This window comes from Heptranchias perlo, chromosome 14 (genome assembly GCF_035084215.1).
Source record: "Heptranchias perlo isolate sHepPer1 chromosome 14, sHepPer1.hap1, whole genome shotgun sequence".
Taxonomy (NCBI): Eukaryota; Metazoa; Chordata; class Chondrichthyes; order Hexanchiformes; family Hexanchidae; genus Heptranchias; species Heptranchias perlo.
This window is the reverse complement of record NC_090338.1, coordinates 59785083-59807547: the sequence shown is the minus strand read 5'-3', so window position 1 is coordinate 59807547 and position 22465 is coordinate 59785083. Positions and strand designations below refer to the sequence as shown.

The window sequence follows — 22465 nt, the reverse complement described above, 5'->3', positions numbered from 1 at the left end:
CGGGACCCCGTCGGCAGCGACAAAAGGAACTAACTGGGATCAGCTGTGCTTGGTAGACAGCAGCCCAAGATGATATTGTTTTTTTTAGATAAAGCACACATACTTTGTAAGCAAAACACCTGGTAAAAACTTCACATTTGAACAATCTGCAGGGAATTCTCTTTGTAAATCCACAAACTGAGTAAGAGGGGGATAAAATACCAACAAATACAATGATCAAAACTCAAATCAACAGCAAAAGAAACTTTCCCTGTTGGGGACAACAAAGAACTATTGATGGCCAACAACAATTCAAGGTGACAGCTTAGAGTGGAGCTTCAAACAGTAGGTCAGGACATCAAGTAATCACAAAAGGCTCAATTTTTATTGAAGGGGTCATGGTAGAAGTCCCATTCCCAAGGCACTAGACAGCTGTGTGGAAATATGGATTATTGTATAAAAGCTTTTGAATTCTACAAGCAAGTTGAATAAAAAAACTCCAAATTTCCCAGAAGGAATATAATATGCCAATTTTCAGATTTATTAACAACATATTCTTAAAAGTTTGTTACACTCAACATTTATTTTGATCACATCACGTTACACTGTTGAGAAACAGAATTCTAGTATATTAAACGTCATTGACTTGAGTATCATATAAGGATAGAAACTTAAATCCCACAAAGCAAGTTAAACAATTGGGTATATTGGGAGGAGTTGCCAAGAGGCCAGGAAGGGTGGCAAAAATTGGATTGAGTCACCCTACAAAATTCTGAACATGTTCCAGCTTGACAGCATTGGCAGAGGCCGTAGAGTAAGTCACCTACCGAACAACCTCACCTCTTAGCAGAAAAATGGTACATGATGGTCAGAACAGATCAGCCCACCATTTTGGGTAGAGAACAGCATGTAGCATGGGAAGATCATAAATTTTAAATTTCGACTTCTGCAACAATAAATGCAAGAAAAACTTTACTTATGTCTTATAACCCAGTTGTAATTTTGTGGGGGGTGGGGGGTTAAATCTAGCTTAAACTTTACTCAACTGACAAAACTGTTCTAAAATATTAACATCCACAAAATGACAGGGTTTCCTTTTGCTGTGATCCAGTGGGCTTCCTCTTGTTCTTATTGGTTTCAAGGAATGTATCTGCTCTTAAAGATAGGGTGTCCTCTAAATGGTTTTCCTGTAATAAAATAATTAGGGCTATTAATATAGGTATTAGCAACAGACATTTCAACATTAGTTAAAAGTTGTGATATAGCACTATGGTATATCAAGTTTTCTCAAAGTAGCTGGATATAGGCTTGTATCCACGTAATTCCCAACACAAATTCACTTGGATCCTTGGGGATAGGTTATAATTGTTAAGTACCATAGGTAAGAGTGTACCTTATTCTTCAAAAGTGTTCAACCTCCTCCAGAGAATCCTTGGGGCTGACCTCAGCATTCACTCCCTCCCCAGCTTGGATTTGGAAGGCCAGGGGCAGCAGCAAGCAACTGAGAAATCAGTACCCTGCCTCGGACTGGGAAGGAACGAAGGGGGCCTTGGAGTGGTAAGGAGGCCAGAAGGGAGAAAGTGGAGAGGCTCACAGCTGCATGGAGCCAACAGATGTCAGCAACAAACCTGAATGTAAGGTGAGGCCTAAATGTAGGTACCTCAAAAATTACAGCAGTACTACTTTTTTTTAATAACACTGCTGGCTTCAGGTACATTATAAATAAGTTTCTTTTCTACAGAAAGTATCTAGTTATTTTTGCAATGATACCAGTATTGGGGTTTGATCAATCATCATATTCAGTGGGAGTGGGGTCCTAAACTTCACTGCCTCCTGACCCCAACCACCTCCCTTCCTCCTGCAGAAATATCCAACATTAGAGAGCAGCAGTCAATATTGCCACCCTCCCTGTGCAGGGTCTTTCCCGCCCTGGATATCGGCTGGATTTTACTGTCTTTGTGAAGATATTTCCCGGGTTTTCTCCCCTCTCGAGTCTGAGGTGCATAGGCGCGAAGTTCCGCTTTTCTCCCGGGTTGCTAGCAGCAGTACCCAGGGGACCAACCTTTAATTCTGGGAGACTTGGACAATCTGGGAGGGTTGGCAACCTTACCACAGCAGCTCCAAACTCCAAACTTTGATGTTAATCCCTCTTTCATGCTTGATCTCCGGTTGTACAGGTACCATTCAACCTACTCTCTCTCCAGATGTTCTCCTGCCTGTAACTCTGAACCGCCCACTATCTCTGCCTCTGTGATTCTCATCACTACAACCACAAATGTTGTCGTTTGCTCCAACCCAGTCCTATACATGCCCAGATTTTGCCACTCACTTCCTTTGTTTTCTACATATTGATTGCTGTAATAATAAAAAAAATGACAATTTATGCTGCTAAGAGGTTAAGTAAATGATTTAAAAACTTATGCAATTGTTGTTCAACACAAAGATAAATATTATTTTGCACAAGTAAATGATTTTTGTAGCACAAGAATCATGAAAAAATAATAATTACATCAAGCACAGATGATTGCAAGCCAAATATTAGAAAGAACTTGCATTTACTCCTACAAACCAAGAATAGCAAGAGATTAAAAACTCCAATAAAGTAAATAAATAAATTCTGGTTCGGCAAGCGATGGCAGGGCAGCTGGTATGTCGTAACTGCAGCATGTGGGAGTTGGTGGAGAGCAGCGTGATCCCCGGCAATCACATCTGCAGTGATTGCAGCTTGCGGAACTTCAGCCAGGAGTTGTTGAACTGGAGTCTGAGCTGCAGACATTACGATGCATCCAGGAGGAGCACAGGTCCTTGACACTTTGATCCAGGAGGCAGTCACAACCCTTTTTATTTTATTCATTCATGGGATGTGGGCGTCGCTGACAAGGCCAGCATTTATTGCCCATCCCTAATTGCCCTTGACAAGGTGGTGGTGAGCCGCCTTCTTGAACAGCTGCAGTCTGCGAGAGGAAGTTTCTCCTATAGTGCTGTTAGGTAGGGAGTTCCAGGCTTTTGACCCAGCGACGATGAAGGAACGGCGATATATTTCCAAGTCGGGATGGTGTATGACTTGGAGGGGAACATGCAGGTGTTGTTGTTGCCTTTGCCCTTCTAGGTGGTAGAGGTCGCGGGTTTGGGAGGTGCTGTCGAAGAAGCCTTGGTGAGTTGCTGCAGTGCATCCTGTAGATGGTACACACTGCAGCCAAGGAGCGCTGGTGGTGAAGGGAGTGAATGTTTAGGGTGGTGGATGGGGTGCCAATCAAGTGGGCAGCCTTGTCCTGGATGGTGTCAAACTTCTTGAGTGTTGTTGGAGCTGCACTCATTCAGGTAAGTGGAGAGTATTCCATCATACTCCTGACTTGTGCCTTGTAGATGGTGGAAAGGTTTGGGGAGTCAGGAGGTGAGTCACTCGCCGCAGAATACCCAGCTTCTGACCTGCTCTTGTAGCCACAGTATTTATGTGGCTGGTCCAATTAAGTCAATGGTGACTCTTAGGATGTTTATAGTGGGGGATTCGGCAATGGTAATGCCATTGAATGTCAAGGGGAGGTGGTTAGACTCTCTCTTGTTGGAGATGGTCATTGCCTGGCACTTGTCTGGCACCAATGTTACTTGCCACTTATCAGCCCAAGCCTGGATGTTGTCCAGGTCTTGCTGCATGCGGGCACAGACTGCTTCATTATCTGAGGGGTTGCGAAAAGAACTGAACACTGTTCGATCATTAGCGAACATCCTCATTTCTGACCTTATGATGGAGGGCAGGTCATTGATGAAGCAGCTGAAGATGGTTGGGCCGAGGACACTGCCCTGAGGAACTCCTGTAGCAATGTCCAGGGGCTGAGATGATTGGCCTCCAACAATCATTACCATCTTCCTTTGTGCTAGGTATGACTCCAGCCACTGGAGAGTTTTCCATCTGATTCTCATTGACTTCAATTTTACTAGGACTCCTTGGTGCCACACTCGGTCAAATGCTGCCTTGATGTCAAGGGCAGTCACTCTCACCTCACCTCTGGAATTCAGCTCTTTTGTCCATGTTTGGACCAAGGCTGTAATGAGGTCTGGAGCCGAGTGGTCCTGGCGGAACCCAAACTGAGCATCGGTGAGCAGGTTATTGGTGAGTAAGTGCCGCTTGATAGCATTGTCGATGACACCTTCCATCACTTTGCTGATGATTGAGAGTAGACTGATGGGGTGGTAATTGGCCGGATTGGATTTGTCCTTTTTGTGGACAGGACATACCTGGGCAATTTTCCACACTGTCAGGTAGATGCCAGTGTTGTAGCTGTTACTGGAACAGTTTGGCTAGAGGTGCGGCTAGTTCTGGAGCACAAGTCTTCAGCCCATAGTCTTTGTTGTATCCAGTGCATTCAGCCGTATCTTGATATCACGTGGAGTGAATCGAATTGGCTGAAGACTGGCTTCTGTGATGGTGGGGATATCGGGAGGAGGCCGAGATGGATCATCCACTCTGCACTTCTGGCTGAAGATGGCTGCAAACACTTCAGCCTTGTCTTTTGCACTCACGTGCTGGACTCTGCCATCATTGTGGATGGGGATGTTTACAGAGCCTCCTCCTCCAGTTAGTTGTTTAATTGTCCACCACCATTCACAGCTGGATCTGGCAGGACTGCAGAGCTTTGATCTGATCCTTAGATTAGGTAGTAGTTTAGATTCGTTCAGTGGTCAAGGACAGAAGGGTGTGACCGCAAGTAAGGCAGGTATGGGGACCCAGGATCTGGTGATGGAGGAGCCTCACCCCTTGACCAACAGGTACGAGATACCTACTATCTGTATGGATGAGAGCAAAAACTGCAGGGAGGATGGGCAAACTGACTACGGCACAGTGCTACAGGGGCACAGTGCTACAGGGGGACAGTCAAGAGGGGGGAGTAAAAAGGAATGTGGCAGTGGTAGGGGATAGATAATGTTCTCTGCAGCCACGACAGAGAGGCCCAACGGCTGTGTTGCCTGCCCGATGCCAGGGTTAAGGACATCTCCTCGTGGCTGGAAAAGAGCTTGGTGTATGAGGAGGAGGAGCCAGTTGTCATGGTCCGTGTAGGAACCAACGACATAGGTAGAACTAAATTAATAAGCAGAACCTCAAAGGTAATAATCTCTGGATTACTACCCGAGCCACATGCAAATTAGCATAGGGACAAACCGATCAGAGAGTTAAATGCGAGGCTCAAAGAGTGGTGTGAGAGACAGGGGTTTCGATTCATGGGGCACTCGTACCAGTACTGGAGAAAGAGGGAGCTGTTCCATTGGGACGGGCTCCACTTAAACCGGGCTGGGACTAGCGTCACGGCGAATCGAATAACTAGGGCTGTAGATAGGACTTTAAACTAAAAGGGGGGAGGGGGGGGAGTGGTCAAGTGAGGGGAAATTTAGAAATCTAATGAGAAAAGTCAAAGCAACAGACTAGTGTAGTGGTTTGGGTAAAGATAAGCAGAGTATGGCAGAAAGGGACAGAGAGTTTATCAATAATAGAGCATCAACAAGTAAGGTCAAAGCAGGAAAAAATGGTGGTAAGTCAAAATTAAAGACTCTTTATCTGAATGCACGGAGCATTCGTAACAAGATAGATGAATTAGTTGCACAAATAGAGATAAATGGGTTTGATCTAATAGCCATTACAGAGACGTGGTTGCAAAATGACCAATATTGGGAACGAAATCTTCTAGGGTACATGACATTTAGAAAAGACAGGCAGAATGGAAAAGGAGGGGGTGTAGCCCTAATAATAAAGGATGACATAAGGACAGTGGTGAGAAAGGATCTTGGCTCAGAGGATCAGGAAGAAGAATCAGTATGGGTGGAAATAAGAAATAACAAGGGGCGGAAATCACTGGTGGGAGTTGCTATAGGCCCCCTAATAGTAACTATACCGTTGGACAGAGTATTAATCATGAAATAGTAGGAGCTTGTAACAAAGGTAATGCAGTAATCACGGGGGACTTTAATCTTCATATAGACTGGGCAAATCAAATTGGCAAAGGTAGTTTGGAGGATGGGTTCATGGATTGCATTCGAGACGATTTCCGAGAGCAATACGTCGTGAAACCAGCCAGGGAACAGGCTATTTTAGATCTTGTATTGTGTAATGAGACAGGATTAATTAGTAATCTCACAGTAAAGGATCCTCTGGGCAAGAGCCTTCATAACCTGATAGAATTTCACACTGAGTTTGAGAGTGACGTACTTAAGTCCAAAACTAGAGTCTTAAACTTAAATAAAGCCAATTATATAAGTATGAGGGGCGAGTTGGCTAAGGTAGATTACAATTCTCCAGTCCTCTGGCGCCGCCCCCCCCACCCCCCTATCTAAGGATGTTTGGATGATTATGGCCAGTACCTCCCCAATTTCCACCCTTACTTCCCTCAGCAACCTAGGATGCATCCTATCTGGACGGGGTGACTTATCTACTTTAAGTGCAGCTAGCCTTTCTAGTACCTCTTCTTGATCAATTTTTAGCCCATCCAGTATCTCAACTATATCTTCCTTTAGTGAGACTCTAGCAGCATCTTCTTCCTTGGTAAAGACAGATGCAAAGCACTCATTTAGTACTTCGGCCATCCCCTCTGCCTCCATGAGTAGATCTCCTTTATGGTCCCTAATTGGCCCCATCCCTACTCTTACTACCCGTTTACATGCCTGTAGAAGACTTTTGGATTCCTTTTATGTTGGCCACCAGTCTACTCTCATCCTCTTTCTTTGCACCTCTTATTTCCTTTCTCACTTCCCCTCTGAACTTTCTATATTCTGCCTGGTTCTCACTTGTGTTATCAACCTGACATTTGTCATACGCTCCTTTTTTCCGCTTCATCTTACTCTCGATCTCTTTTGTCATTCAGGGAGCTCTGGCTTTAATTGTTCTACCTTTCTCCCTCGAGGAAATGTACCTAGACTGTACCCGGACCATCTCATCCTTAAAGGCTGCCCACTGTTCAATTACAGTTTTGACTGCAAATCTTTGATTCCAATTTACCCGGGCCAGATCTGTTCTCATCCCATTGAAATTGGCCCTCCTCCAATTGAGTATTTTTACTTTAGACTGGTCCGTGTCCTTTTCCATTGCTATTCTAAATCTTATGATACTATGATCGCTGCTCCCTAAATGCTCCCCCACTGACACTTGCTCCACTTGGCCCACCTCATTCCCTAGAACAAATCCAGCAATGCCTCCTTCCTCGTTGGGCCGGAAAAATACTGGTTAAGAAAGTTATTCTGAACACATTTCAAAAATTCCTCCCCTTCTGTGCCCCTTATATTACTATTGTTATCCCAGTCTATATTAGGATAGTTGAAGTCTCCCGTTATCACTACTCTATAGCTTTTGCACCTCTCTGTAATTTCCCTGCAAATTTGCTCCTCTATATCCTTCCCACTGGTTGGTGGCCTATAGAATACACCCAGTAATGTAATGGCACCTCTTTTATTTCTTAACTCTAACCAAATAGATTCTGTCCTTGACCCCTCCAGGACATGCTCTCTCTCCAGTACACTGCAACATTCTCCTTAATCAATACTGCCACCCCCCCCCCTCCTTTCTTTCCTTCCCTATCTTTCCTGAACACCTTGTATCCAGGAATATTTAGTACCCAATCCTGCCCTTTTTTGAGCCAGGTCTCCGTTATCGCCACGACATCGTATTCCCATATGACTATTTGCACCTGCAGCTCACCAACCTTGTTTACCACGCTTCGTGCATTTACACACATGCACTTCAAACCAGTCTTAGACTTTCTTGTACTCTCTTAGTCTGATCCCACCTAATACTGTACTATTACTTGCTCTAGTGCTATCGTTCTCTCCCAATCCTTTGTGCCAATTGTTTCTCCTTTCCAATGCGACTTCCTGGTACCCATCCCTCTGCCAAATTAGTTTAACCCCCCCCCCAGCCAACAAAGCACGAGTGAACCTTCCCACAAGGTCGATGGTTCCAGCTCCGTTGAGGTGCAACCCGTCCGGCCTGCACAGGTCGCACCTTCCCCAGAACTGGTCCCAATCCCCGATGAATCTTAAAGCCCTGCCTCCTGCACCATCTCTCCAGCCATGAATTCATCTGCTCTATCCTCTTATTTCTACACTCACCAGCGCGTGACACCGGGAGTGATTTGGAGATTACTCCTTTGAGGTCCCGCTTCTTAATCTCTTTCCTAACTCCTTAAAATCTGCTTGCAGGACCTCATCCCTCTTTCTACCTATGTCCTCGGTACCAATATGGACCACGACCTCTGGCTGCTCACCCTCCTTTACTTATGAAAGTAAACTAGCAAGCAATATAAAAACGGATTTTAAGAGCTTCTACAAGTGTGTAAAAACTAAGAGTAGCAAAAGCAAATGTTGGTCCCCTAGAGGCTAAGACAGGAGAAATTATAGTTGGGAATAAGGAACATAGGAACAGGAGTAGGCCATTAAGCCCCTCGTGCCTGCTCTGCCATTTGATAAGATCATGGCTGATCTGTGATCTAGCTCCAAATACCTGCTTTTGGCCCATATCCCTTAATACCTTTGGTTGCCAAAAAGCTATCTATCTCACATTTAAATTTAGCAATTGAGCTAGTATCAATTGCCGTTTGCGGAAGAGAGTTCCAAACTTCTACCACCCTTTGTGTGTAGAAATGTTTTCTAATCTCACTCCTGAAAGGTCTGGCTCTAATTTTTAGACTGTGCCCCCTACTCCTAAAATCCCCAACCAGCGGAAATAGTTTCTCTCTATCCACCCGATCCGTTCCCCTTAATATCTTAAAAATCTCGATCACATCACCCCTAACCTTCGAAACTCCAGAGAATATAACCCCAATTTGTGTAATCTCTCCTCGTAACTTAACCCTTGAAGTCCGGGTATCAGTCTAGTAAACCTATGCTGCACTCCCTCCAAGGCCAATATGTCCTTCCGAAGGTGCGGTACCCAGAACTGCTCACAGTACTCCAGGTGCAGTCTAACCAGGGTTTTGTATAGCTGCAGCATAACTTCTGCCCCTTGTACTCTAGTCCTCTAGATATAAAGGCCAGCATTCCATTAGCCTTATTGATTATTTTATGCACCTGTTCATGACACTTCAATGATCCATGTACCTGAACCCCGAAGTCCCTTTGGACATCCACTGTTTTTAACTTTTTACCATTTAGAAAGTACCCTGTTCTATCCTTTTTTGATCCAAAGTGGATGACCTCACATTTGTCGACATTGAATTCCATCTGCCACAGATTTTCCCATTCACCTAATCTATCAATATCGCTTTGTAATTTTATGTTTCCATCCACACTGCTTACAGTGCCACCAATCATTGTATCATCGGCAAACTTAGATATGAGACTTTCTATGCCGTCATCTAAGTCGTCAATAAATATTGTGAATAATTGAGGCCCCAAGACAGATCGCTGCGGGACTCCACTAGTCACATCCTGCCAATGTGAGTACCTACCCATTATCCCGACACTCTGTCGCCTTTCACTCAACCAATTTCCTAATCAAGTCCGTACTTTTCCCTCGATTCCATGTGCTTCTAACTTAGCTAACGGTCTCTTATGTGGGACCTTATCAAATGCCTTCTGGAAGTCCATATAAATAACATCCATTGACATTCCCCTGTCCACTACTTTAGTCACCTCTTCAAAAAATTCAATCAGGTTTGTCAGGCACGACCTACCTTTCACAAATCCATGCTGGCTCTCTCTGATTAACTGAAAATTCTCGAGGTGTTCAGTCACCCTATCCTTAATTATAGACTCCAGCAATTTCCCCACAACAGATGTTAGGCTAACTGGTCTATAATTCCTTGGTTTCCCTCTCTCTCCTTTCTTAAAAAGCGGAGCGACATGTGCAATTTTCCAATCTAGAGGGACAGTTCCTGAATCTAGAGAACTTTGAAAGATTATAGTTAGGGCATCTGCAATCTGCTCACCTACTTCCTTTAAAACCCTGGGATGGAAACCATCTGGTCCTGGGGATTTGTCACTCTTTAGTGCTATTATTTTCTTCATTACTGTTGCTTTACTTATATTAATTTTATCGAGTCCCTGTCCCCGATTCAATATTAGTTTTCTTGGGATTTCCGGCATGCTATCCTCTTTGTCTACTATAAATACTGACGCAAAGTAATTATTCAACATGTCCGCCATTTCCCCATTGTCAATGACAATATCCCCACTTTCAGTTTTTAAGGGGCCAACACTGCTCCTGACCACCCCCTTTTTCCAAATGTAACTATAAAAGTTCTTCGTATTGGTTTTGATAAAGTTGAGAGCAGCAAGAGAGGGGAAGACCCAGGGGAAATCTACAATACAAATAGTACAAACAGTTGTTCAAGAACAAGTGAAAGGGAAAAGCGTAGAGCAGTGGAAAGAAAGCGTACTTTAGGCACGACAGATAAAATAAAAACTAGAAGGCGTAAGGCGATTAACCCAGCATCAAAGCTGTGGCAGGGGGTTGGGAACCTGAGCAGGGAGACAGAGGAAAGCGTGTCAGGAAGGGACAGAAGGTATGGAGTAAAAGGTAAAGTGTTAAAAAAGGAAAAAGCAGGAACTAAGTGTCACAAAACATATTTGAAAGTTCTTTATCTGAATGCACGTAGCATTCGTAACAAAATGGACGAGTTAACGGCACAAATAACTACGTATGGGTATGATCTTGTGGCCATTACAGAAACATGGCTGCAGGGTGACAACAACTGGGAATTAAATATGCCAGGGTATTTAACTATCAGGAAGGACAGGCAGGAAGGAAGGGGAGGTGGGGTGGCTGTTAATAAAGGAGGGAATCACTGTAATACAGAGAAATTATATTGGGACAAAGGATCAGGATAATGAAACAGTTTGGGTAGAGATAAGGAATAATAAGGGGAAAAAAACACTAGTGGGCGTAGTATATAGGCCTCCTAATAGTTGCAACTCTGCTGGAAGAAGTATTAATCAGGAAATAGTCGGGGCATGTAATAAGGGAACAGCTATAATTATGGGGGATTTTAACTGTCATATTAACTGGACAAATCAAATTGGGCAGGGCAGCCTTGAGGAAGAGTTTATTGAGTGTATTAGGGATGGATTTCTTGAGCAGTATGTAACTGATCCTACAAGGGGGCAAGCAACCTTGGACCTGGTCCTGTGTAATGAGCCAGGATTAATTAATAATGTCCTAGTTAAGGATCCCCTTGGAATGAGCGACCATAACGTGGTTACATTCCATATCCAATTAGAGGGTGAGAAGGTTGGTTCTCAAACAAGCGTACTGAGCTTGAATAAAGGAGACTATGATGGTATGAGAGCGGAATTGATTAAAGTGGACTGGGAAAATAGATTAAAGGGTAAGACGGTACATGAGCAGTGGTGTTCATTCAAGGAGTTATTTTACAACTTTCAAAAAATATATATTCCACTGAGGAAAAAAGGGTGTAAAAGAAATGACAGCCATCCGTGGCTAAGTAAAGAAATTAAGGATAGTATCCAACTAAAAACAAGGACATATAAGGTAGCCAAACTTAGTGGGAGGATAGAAGATTGGGAAGTCTTCAAAAGACAGCAAAAAGTAACTAAAGGATTGATTAAGAAAGGGAAGATAGATTATGAAAATAAATTAGCAAAAAATATAAAAACAGATAGCAAGAGTTTCTACAGTTATATGAAAAGAAAACGGGTGGCTAAGGCAAACATAGGTCCCTTAGAGGATGAGACCGGGAAATTAATGGTGGGAAACATGGAGATGGCAAAAATGCTGAACAAATATTTTGTTTCAGTCTTTACGGTAGAGGACACTAAGAATATCCCAACACTGGACAAACAGGGGGCTCGAGGGGGGGAGGAGCTAAATACGATTAAAATCATTAAGGAATTGGTACTCAGTAAATTAATGGGACTCAAGGCGGATAAATCCCCTGGACCTGATGGCTTACATCTTAGGGTCTTGAGGGAAGTGGCAGTAGGGATTGTGGATGCTTTGGTAATAATTTTCCAAAATTCTCTGGACTCGGCAAAGGTCCCGGCAGATTGGAAAAGTGCTACTACCCTTATTTAAAAAGGGTAGTAGGCAGAAGGCTGGAAATTATAGACCAGTTAGCCTAACATCTGTGGTGGGTAAAATTTTGGAGTCTATTATTAAGGAGACAGTAGCGGAACATTTGGATAAACATAATTTAAGAGGACAAAGTCAGCATGGCTTTATGAAGGGGAAGTCATGTCTGACAAATTTGCTTGAGTTCCTTGAGGACATAACGTACAAGGTGGATAAAGGGGAACCAGTGGACGTAGTGTATTTAGACTTCCAGAAGGCACTCGACAAGGTGCCACATAAAAGATTATTGCTCAAGATAAAGAATCACTGGATTGGGGGTAATATTCTGGCATGGGTGGAGGATTGGTTATCTAACAGGAAGCAGAGAGTTGGGATAAATGGTTCATTCTCGGACTGGCAACCAGTAGCCAGTGGTGTTCCGCAGGGGTCGGTGCTGGGTCCCCAACTCTTTACAATCTATATTAACGATTTGGAGGAGGGGACCGAGTGTAACATATCAAAGTTTGCAGATGATACAAAGATGGGAGGGAAAGTAGAGAGTGAGGAGGACATAAAAAACCTACAAGGGGATATAGAAAGGCTGGGTGAGTGGGCGGAGATTTGGCAGATGCAATACAATATTGGAAAATGTGAGGTTATGCACTTTGGCAGGAAAAATCAGAGAGCAAGTTATTATCTTAATGGCAAGAAACTGGAAAGTACTGCAGTACAAAGGGATCTGGGGGTCCTAGTGCAAGAAAATCAAAAAGTTAGTATGCAGGTGCAGCAGGTGATCAAGAAGGCCAACGGAATGTTGGCTTTTATTGCTCGGGGGATAGAATATAAAAACAGGGAGGTATTGCTGCAGTTAAATAAGGTATTGGTGAGACCGTACCTGGAATACTGCATACAGTCTTGGTCTCCATACTTAAGAAAAGACATACTTGCTCTCGAGGCAGTATAAAGAAGGTTCACTCAGTTAATCCCGGGGATGAGGGGGTGGACATATGAGGAGAGGTTGAGTAGATTGGGACTCTACTCATTGGAGTTGAGAAGAATGAGAGGCGATCTTATTGAAACATATAAGATTGTGAAGGGGCTTGATCGGGTGGATGCGGTAAGGATGTTCCCAAGGATGGGTGAAACTAGAACTAGGGGGCATAATCTTAGAATAAGGGGCTGCTCTTTCAAAACTGAGATGAGGAGAAACTTCACTCAGAGGGTAGTCGGTCTGTGGAATTTGCTGCCCCAGGAAGCTGTGGAAGCTACATCATTAAATAAATTTAAAACAGAAATAGACAGTTTCCTAGAAGTAAAGGGAATTAGGGGTTACGGGGAGCGGGCAGGAAACTGGACATGAATTTAGATTTGAGGTTAGGATCAGATCAGCCATGATCTTATTGAATGGCGGAGCAGGCTCGAGGGGCCGATTGGCCTACTCCTGCTCCTGTTTCTTATGTTCTTATGATATCCCTTGCAAGTTTCTTTTCATACTCTGTTTTGTAACTCTTACTATCTGTTTTGTGACCCTTTGTTGATCTTTGTATCTTTCCCATTTTTTGCCTTTTTGTATGCCCTTTCCTTATTTCTTATTCTGTCCCTTGCCTCTTTAGTTGTCCATGGCTGTTATTTTTGGCAAGTAGAGTTCTGGTCCCTCAGGGGTATAAACCGGTTCTGTATCTCGTTAAATGTTTCTTTAAACATTTCCCACTGATCAGTCGTTTTACCCATTAACAGATTTTCCCAGTTTACTGTGGACATTCTCTCTCTCATCCCATTGAAGTCGGCCTTACCCAAGTCTAGAATCTTAGCAGCTGACTCACTTTTTTCCCTTTCAAACACTACATTGAACTCGATCATGTTATCATCGCTATTGGATAGATGTTCACGCATAGTTAAGCTGTTAACTAAATCTGGTTCATTACTCATTACTAAATCTAGTATGGCTTGCCCCCTTGTTGCCTCTAGGACATACTGCTGTAGAAAATTATCTCGGACACACTCAAGAAATTCACTACCTTTCTGACAGTTGCTAGTCTGCTTTTCCCAATCTATGTGAAGGTTAAAGTCCCCCATTAAGACCACTATGCCTTTGTTACACGCTTGTCTAATCTCCGCATTTATACAATCTAGCACTTCAGAGCTGCTGCCAGGGGTCCTATACACAACTCCCACTATAGTCTTAGATCCTTTCCTATTTCTCAATTCAACCCATAAGGTCTCTGTTGGCTGCTTACCTCTCGTGATATCCTCCTTTATCATTGAATTGATTTCATCTCTAATCACTAAGGCTACTCCTCCCCCTCTTCCATTTTTCCTATCTTTCTTATAGACCTTATATTTAGTTCCCAATCCTGACCATCCTGCAGCCATGTCTCTGTAATAGCTATCATGTCATACCCTCCAATTTGAATTTGAACCTGTCGTTCATTTAATTTATCCCTTATACTCCGTGCATTTGTATATAGAACTCTTAGTTGGGCCACACACCCTAGCCTGACCTTCAGCTTTGACGATGGGTTAATCGCCTTACAGCTTCTAATTTTCACTTTATCTGTAGTGCCTAAAGTACACTTTCTTTCTGCTGCTCTACGCTTTTCCCTTTCACTTGTTCTTGAACAACTGTTTGTACTATTTGATTTGTAAATTTCCCCTGGGTCTTCCCCTCTCTTGCTGCTCTCAACTTTACTCCCTTCTGACTCCCCGCTAAGGTTCTTGGAAGGTAGCAAATGTAACCCTGCTATTGAAGAATGGAGGGAGAAAGAAAACAGGGACCATCAGGCCAGTTAGCCTGATATCAGTCATTGGGGAAAATGCTGGAATTCATTATTAAGGAAGTGGTAACAGGGCACTTAGAACATCATAATATGATTAGGCAGAGTCAACATGGTTTTATGGAAGGGAAATCATATTTGACAAATTTATTAGAGGTTTTTTGAGGATATAACTAGCAACGTAGATAAAGGGGAACCAGTGGATGTAGTATATTTGGATTTTCAAAAGGCATTCGATAAGGTGCCACATAAAAGGTTGTTAAGTAAGATAAGGGCTCATGGGTTTAAGGGTAACATATTAGCATGGATAAAGGATTGGTTAACAGACAGAAAACAGAGTAGGGATAAACTGGTCATTTTCAGCTTGGCAGGCTATAACTAGTGGGGTATAGCAAGGATCAGTGCTTGGGCCTCAGCTATTTACAATCTATATTAATGACTTGGATGAAGGGACCGAGTGTAGTGTATCCAAATTTGCTGATGATACAAAGCTAGGTGGGAAAGTAAGCTGTGAGGAGGACACAGAGTCTGCAAAGGGATATAAACAGGTTAAGTGAGTGGGCAAGAAGGTGGCAGATGGAGTAAAATGTGGGAGAAATGTGAGGTTATTCACTTTGGTAGTAAGAATAGAAAAACAGAATATTTTTTAAATGGTGAAAAACTATTAAAAGTTAGCATGCAGGTACAGCAAGCAAGTAGGAAGGCAAATGGCATGTTGGTCTTTATTGCAAGGGGGTTGGAGTACAAGAGTAAGGAAGTCTTACCACAATTGTACAGGGCTTTTGTGAGACCTCACCTGGAGTTGTGTGCGCAGTTTTGGTTTCCTTATCTAAGGAAGGATATATTTGCCTTAGAGGCGGTGCAACGAAGGTTCACTGGATTAATTCCTGGGATGAGAGGGTTGTCCTATGAGGAAAGGTTGAGTAGAATGGGCCTATACTCTCAAGTTTAAAAGAATGAGAGGTGATCTCATTGAAACTTATAAGATTCTGAGGGGGCTTGATGGGGTAGAGGCCGAGAGGTTGTTTCCCCTGGCTGGAGAGTCTATGGCGAGTGGGCATAATCGCAGGATAAGGGGTTGGCCATTTAAGACTGAGATGAGGAGCCATTTCTTCACTCAGAGGGTTGTGAATCTTTGGAATTCTCTACCCCAGAGGGCTGTGGATGCTAAGTTGTTGAGTATATTCAAGGCTAAGATCGATAAATTTTTAGACTCTCCAGGAATCAAGGGATATGGAGATCGGGCAGGAAAGTGGAGTTGAGGTTGAAGATCAGCCATGATCTGACTGAATGGCGGAGCAGGCTCGAGGGGCCGTATGGCCTACACCTGCTCCTATTTCTTATGTTCTTATATAGCACCTATCATGTTTCTCAGGACGTTCCAAAACCACTGATCTAGGCAAACAGTTGCAGACAAATCTATAGCCGTTTCTCGCACAGCAGGGACCCATACGAACAGGAGTAGGCCATTCAGCCCCTTGAGCCTGTGCCACCATTCAATTAGATCTTGCGTGATATGTATCCAAACTCCATCTATCCAGCTTGGTTCCGTACCCCTTAAAACCTTTGTCTAACAAAAATCGACCAATCTCTGTTTTGAAATGTTCAATTGACCTAGCCTGAACAGCCTTTTGGGGGAGAGTTCCAGATTTCCACTACCCTTTGTGCGAACAAGTGCTATCTGGTATCACCCCCGAATGGCCTTTCTCTAATTTTAAGGTTATGCCCCCTTGTTCTGATTCCCCCACCAGAGAAAATAGTTTCTCTCTATCTACCCTATCAACTCCTTTGAATATCTTAAACACCTCAATTAGAACAACCCTTAATTTTTCTATATTCAAGGGGATACAATGCAAGTCTATGCAACCTGTCCTCATAATTTAATCCTTTTAGCCCCAGTATCATTTTGGTGAACCTGCACTGCCCCCCCTCTAAGGCCAATATATCCTTCCTGAGTGAGGTGCAGTGCCCAGAACTGAACGCAGTACTCCGGATGGGGTCTAACCAGAGCTCTGTAGAGCTGTAACATAACTTTCACCCCTTTGTATTCCAGCCCTCTTGAGATAAAGGCCAACAAAGGTGACAGTACCCAACTGGAAAAGAGACAATTTCAGTGATTTGAGAAGGGATTTACCACAGAAGGGCTGGAAAAGATTGGCCAGGAAAACAGTAAATTAGCAATGGCAGGCTTTCAAGGCTGAGATAGTTCGGGTACAAACCAAGCATATTCCCATAAGGAAGATGGGGCATCCAAAGCTAGAGCTCCTTGGATGACAAAGGAAATAGAGATTAAAATAAAACAGAAAAAGGAGGTTTATGATATATGTCAAGTACAGAATTCAGTAGAAAATCAGGCAGAATACAGAGAGTGCAGGGGGAAATTGAAAAAGGATATAAGAAGGGCAAAGAGAGAGTATGAGAAAAGATTAGCAGGCAACATAAAAGTGAACCCAAAAATTATTTATAAACATATAAAAAGTAAAAGGATAGTCAAAGGAATGGTGGGGCCGATAAGGGACAAAAATGGATGTCTTCTTGTGGAGGCAGAGGGCACGACTGAGGTACTGAATGAGTACTTTGCATCTGTCTTCACAAAAGAGGATGAAGTTAATGTCGCAGTAGAGGAGGAGGGAGTAGAGATGTTGGATAGGATAAAAATAGATAGAAAGGAGGTGCTAAATAGATTGACATGACTCAAAGTCAACAAGTCACCTAGTCCAGATGGGATGCATCCTAGGTTGCTGAGGGAAGTTAGGGTGGAGATAGCAGAAGCTTTGACCACAATCGTTCAATCCTCCTTGGATATGGGAGTGGTGCGAGAGGACTGGAGGACTGAAAATGTTACACCCCTGTTCAAAAAAAGGGGGGAGGGATAAACCAGATAACTACAGGCCAATCAGTCTAAAGTCAGCGGTGAGAAATCTTCTAGAGTCAAGGACAAAATTAATTCTCACTTGGAGAAGCATGCGTTAATAAGGAACAGCCAGCATGAATTTGTTAAAGGCAAATTATGTCTGACTAACCTGATTGAGTTCTTTGGTGAAGTAATAGCGAGGCTTGATGAAGGTAGTGCAGCAGATGTTGTATATATGGACTTTCAAAAGGCATTTGATAAAGTACCACATAACAGACTTATTTGAAAAAATGGAAGCACATGGTATTGAAGGGACAGTGGTAACTTGGGTAAGTAATTGGTTAAGGGATACGAGGCAGACAGTACTGGTGAATGGATGTTTTTCTGACTGGAGAGAAGTATGCAGTGAGGTCCCCCAGGGGCCAGTATTAGGACCATTGCTTTGTTTGTTATATATAAATGACCTGGACTTGGGTATAGGGAATACAATTTTGAAGTTTATAGATGATACAAAACTTTGCAACGTAGTAAATAGTGAGCAGGATAGTAGCAGACTTCAGGAGAACAGACAGACTGGTGAAATGGGCAGACACATGGCAGATGCAATTTAATGCGGATAAGTGTGAAGTTATGCACTTTGGGAAGAACAACATGGAAAGGCAGTATAATCTAAATGGTAGTATTTTGAGGAGAATGCAAGCGCAAAGGGATCTGGGGGTGCATATTCACAAATCTCTGAAGGTAGCAGGGCAAGTTGATAAGGCGGTTAAAAAGCCATCTGGGGCATTGAATACAAAAGCAAGGAAGTCATGCTAAACCTTTACAAATCACTGGTTAGGCCTCAGCTGGAGTATTGTGTACAATTCTGGGCACCACCATTTAGGAAGGATATCAGGGCCTTGGAGAGGGTACAGAGGAGGTTTACCAGGGATGAGGGACTTGAGTTATGTGGAGAGATTGGGGTGGTGGAAGCAGATTCCATAGGAACTTTCAAAAGGCAACTGGGCATGTACTTGAAGAGGACTAATTTGCAGAGTTATGGGGAAAAAGTTGGGGTTTTGGCCAAATTGGACACTCTATCAAAGAGTGGGCACAGGCACGACTGGTTGAATGGCCTCCTTCTGTGATGTAAGATTCTATTTTATGATTCCATTAACCTTTTAAATTATTTTTTGTACCTGTCCACTAGCTTTTAGTGATTTCCGTACTTAGACCCCATAATCTCTCTGCTCATTCACAGTTCCTAACTTCTTGTCATCTATCTTTCTTGGATCCAAAGTGCATGACCTCAAACTTTCCCACACTGATGCCATCTGCCACCGTTTTGCTCACTTAATCTATCAATGTCCCTTTGCAACTTTCTGCTCCCATCTACACTATTTACTTTGCTACCTAACTTGGTGTCCCACAAACAGTAATGAGATGATCAGTTTTGAAACATAGGAAAATACAGGACCAAATAAGGCACTGTAATCCATCTGGTAAGTTCCCAAACTGATACTCCTCAATGGCTTCTCCCTTAAATATCAATTGAATTCTTCCTTACATTTTTCCACACTAGATGCCTCCACAGCTCCCCAGGCAGTCCTGTCCACATGTTCAGCATCCTCTGCGTAATGAACTGTCTTCCAAGGCTGAGCTCACATCCCCCAGTTGTAGAGTTTGTGGCAATCTGACAGGCTTCAGTTTATCTTAAGAATCATGAATACTTGAATTATCTCCCATGAGCCTTCTCTTCTCCAGAATAAGCTTCTATCTGGGCCTTAAGTTTAGTTCTGCACTGCAGAACTGTACTCAGTACTCCAGGTGTAGCAATACCAGTACCTTGTACAGATTCCTTTTTAAAATATTTGTTCTCAGGATGTGGGTGACCCATCCATCCCTCGTTGCTAAAAGATGATAATGGGCCTATAATAGCTAAGTGGCTTGCTAGGCCACTTCAGAGAGCATTAAGAGTCAACCACATAATGTGGTGGGACTGGAGTCTAATGTAGGCTCAGTTCGCTTCCCTGAAGGATAGTAGTGAACCAGTTAGGTTTTTAAGACAATAAAATAGCTTTTATGGTAATGTTTCTGGTGCCAAGGAAGGATTTGAGCTTACAACCTCCAGGTCCAGTACAATAACCATTCTACTACTGTATCCTGTGTCATCGACTTCTGTAATTTGTGCTCTATCCCTCTGGCTAAACGTCCAAAGATCTGATCAGCTTTCCTTGGCTCACTACACAGTTGGCTTCAATGAGTTATCCACCAAGATCCACAGATATCTCCTGTGTTATGTCCTGTAGCCTAGAAACATTTAGTTCATACTCTCTCTGTTTATTCCTTGTTCCCACTCTCGTTAAAACCGTTATCCTTCAATTACCCCAAAATACATCTAAACTTCTTCCTATGAAATTTCTCACATGGGCGACAGTCTCTCCTCTTGCAATCCATCTAGTCCCACAACCTTAGCTCCTGGAAGACCAATCACTGCTCTATTTACTTCACCATAACCATAAAACACACAATTCACAACTCTCATCACTGAATCCCTTTTTCTCCCATGGCTTTTATGCTTTTTTTCCCCCACTGTGCTGCTCAAACCTCAATTCCTTTTTCTTTTTTCAGTCTTACACTTCCAGTGCCTGAAAACCATACAACACTTTTATTTTGTGCTATCCCTCTGTTCTTGCTGTTTTCCTTACTGTTTTTCCCAAGTGTAGCCCATTCCTTGCCTCCACTGTAAGTATTATTATTCAACATTGCTGCCCTAATAACTATTTTTTATTTTCCCCCTACATTTGGGCTCCATGCCGAGCTGATCTCCATTTGAATCCAATATACCTTCCCCTGCTGTTTCCCACAAACTTATCTATAAATCTGATACTTATTAATTTTTATACTACACATCAATCTGTTTTTAATTCCACTATTCTCTGCTTCATTTTTTCATTAGTAAACATCACACAATAGTTCTGTCTGAACTTCCTTGTTGTAATGATACATATCTATTAAAGTTGAGGGTTGATCTTAACTGTATTATCTATATTCAAAAACCACTAAATTGCAGCAAATCTTACAATTTTCCCATTAGGTTTATTAAAACGCTTATCGTATTTTGATTAAATTGTCACACTGATTTCCACAAAAATTGAATAGTAAGACATACAATACTTTCTCCTAAAGTGACATTATATTCTGTATCCTTTATCAAGCTTTAAACAACTTTATCTAACCGTGATCTTGTATATATATTTTTTTCAAATTAAACTTTAAAAATCCCTTATCCAAATTACTTCTTAAAGTTTAAATTATCCTGTAACACAGAAACAATCTGCTTTTTCTGCCAAAAACAGATTACTGATTCTTCTCTTGGGCTATCATCACTGCTCCACCAATCTAACCTGCAGTGCCAGGGCAATCAATGGCTGCAGGCCAATCTGAGACATCTTCATCCAGAAAGGCCTCAATTCCTCTACCAGGAATTCTACTCCCATTCACGCCTCTATCCACTTGTAACTGATAGCACTGAATTGCTCCCTGGCTTTGAAAAGTGGGGCTCAGCAGAGATTTAGTGGCCCCTTGGGAAGGGCCAGGCAGAAGATTAATGCGATATGGAGTTAAAACCTGAAAGTAAATACATGCAACAAATAGAAATAGCAAAAAATAGTTCTCATACGATCAAGTTGGTACTGGCAAGAGGTACTGCGATTTGAAGACCAGAGCAAATTTATGATGAGGTTCTGGTTTGGAGAAGGTGCAAAAGTAGATACAAAAAAAATAATTTTTTTCCCCATTCTTAGTTATTTTTTCCTTTTTAGTTCCTCTCTACAAACAAGAAAGAGACTCACCATGGCTTCTGAATGGATTTGGGTTGCGGTAATATGGTAGTTGCCACCTCTGCTGTCTTTGGAAAACTCTTTTCTTGTTGTTTACATTGATGATTGGCTTTTTCTTCACTGGTGGTATGGTGGTCACATGCTTCAAAACCTCAGCCCTCTTTTTTATCTGTTCTACAATTTCAGCACCCAGTAGGTCAGATGACGTCATATTTGGATGTTCTTGTGGTTTTACAGGCATTTTGTTGAATTTGAATAACTGCAACAAATTTTCAGACCGAAGGCTGGTCAACCAACGGTGAGTCTGTCCAGCACACACAATCGATTGATGACATGAAATTACTGTTGACTGCAGTCTCTCTTTCAGTTGTTCTGTAGTAAGGGAATCTAATTCTCCAGACAATTCATCCAATTCATACTTCTGTATGGCAACTATAAGTGGACCTACAATTTCTGCTACTTTTGATTGTGCCTTACATAACACCCTCTCTGGCTCACCTAACTGCTTATCAAGATCCTCACGTGAACGTATAACTTTCTTACCGACCAGGAGTTGAATAAATGCATCATCTATCTTTGGTGTATCTAACTCATACATATCAGGAGTCCCGGTAATACTTCGTAAATATTGGTCATGAGTTTCTAGCATCGGAGTTTTGAAAGCATACGGTAAGAATCTGAAGCAGTCAAGTTCTTTTCCTTCATAGGTTTGAGGATCCCACCTCTTATTTTTAAACGGCATGTTGCCCTCAAGCGGCACTTTGGCCCACCTTAGCAGTTGTGCTGAATATTTAGCCCTAAGCTCAGCTAAATTTGGAGTGCTTGTTGGTGCTAAAATGTCTTCCTCAGGCGCAGAAGTATTTTGAGGAACACCAAGTTGCCTGTGCTGCGATATGGCAAAAGGAGGCGCGAGACCAGCAGTTGGTTCCCATTCAGGAAACTGTAATGACAAATCAATATAAATGTTATTATTACCAACTATCTAACATTGCCTTTTCATTTAAATGAAATGTGATACTAATAAACACAGTAAGGAGTGACAGTTTCA

General features: G+C 42.6%; 1 protein-coding gene across 1 annotated transcript in view; it reads right to left on the bottom strand.

Annotated features, from left to right (window-relative positions):
* Window positions 1-499: 499 nt before the first annotated feature.
* Window positions 500-22465, bottom strand: part of LOC137332223 (uncharacterized) — a 63969-nt gene continuing 42003 nt past the window's right edge. The window contains exons 15-16 of the mRNA XM_067995915.1: window positions 21430-22357; window positions 500-1166 (exon numbers count right to left, since the gene is read on the bottom strand). Of these exons, the coding sequence (XP_067852016.1) occupies window positions 1117-1166; window positions 21430-22357 (978 nt within the window). The 3' untranslated portion in view covers window positions 500-1116. The remainder of the gene's footprint in view (window positions 1167-21429; window positions 22358-22465) is intronic.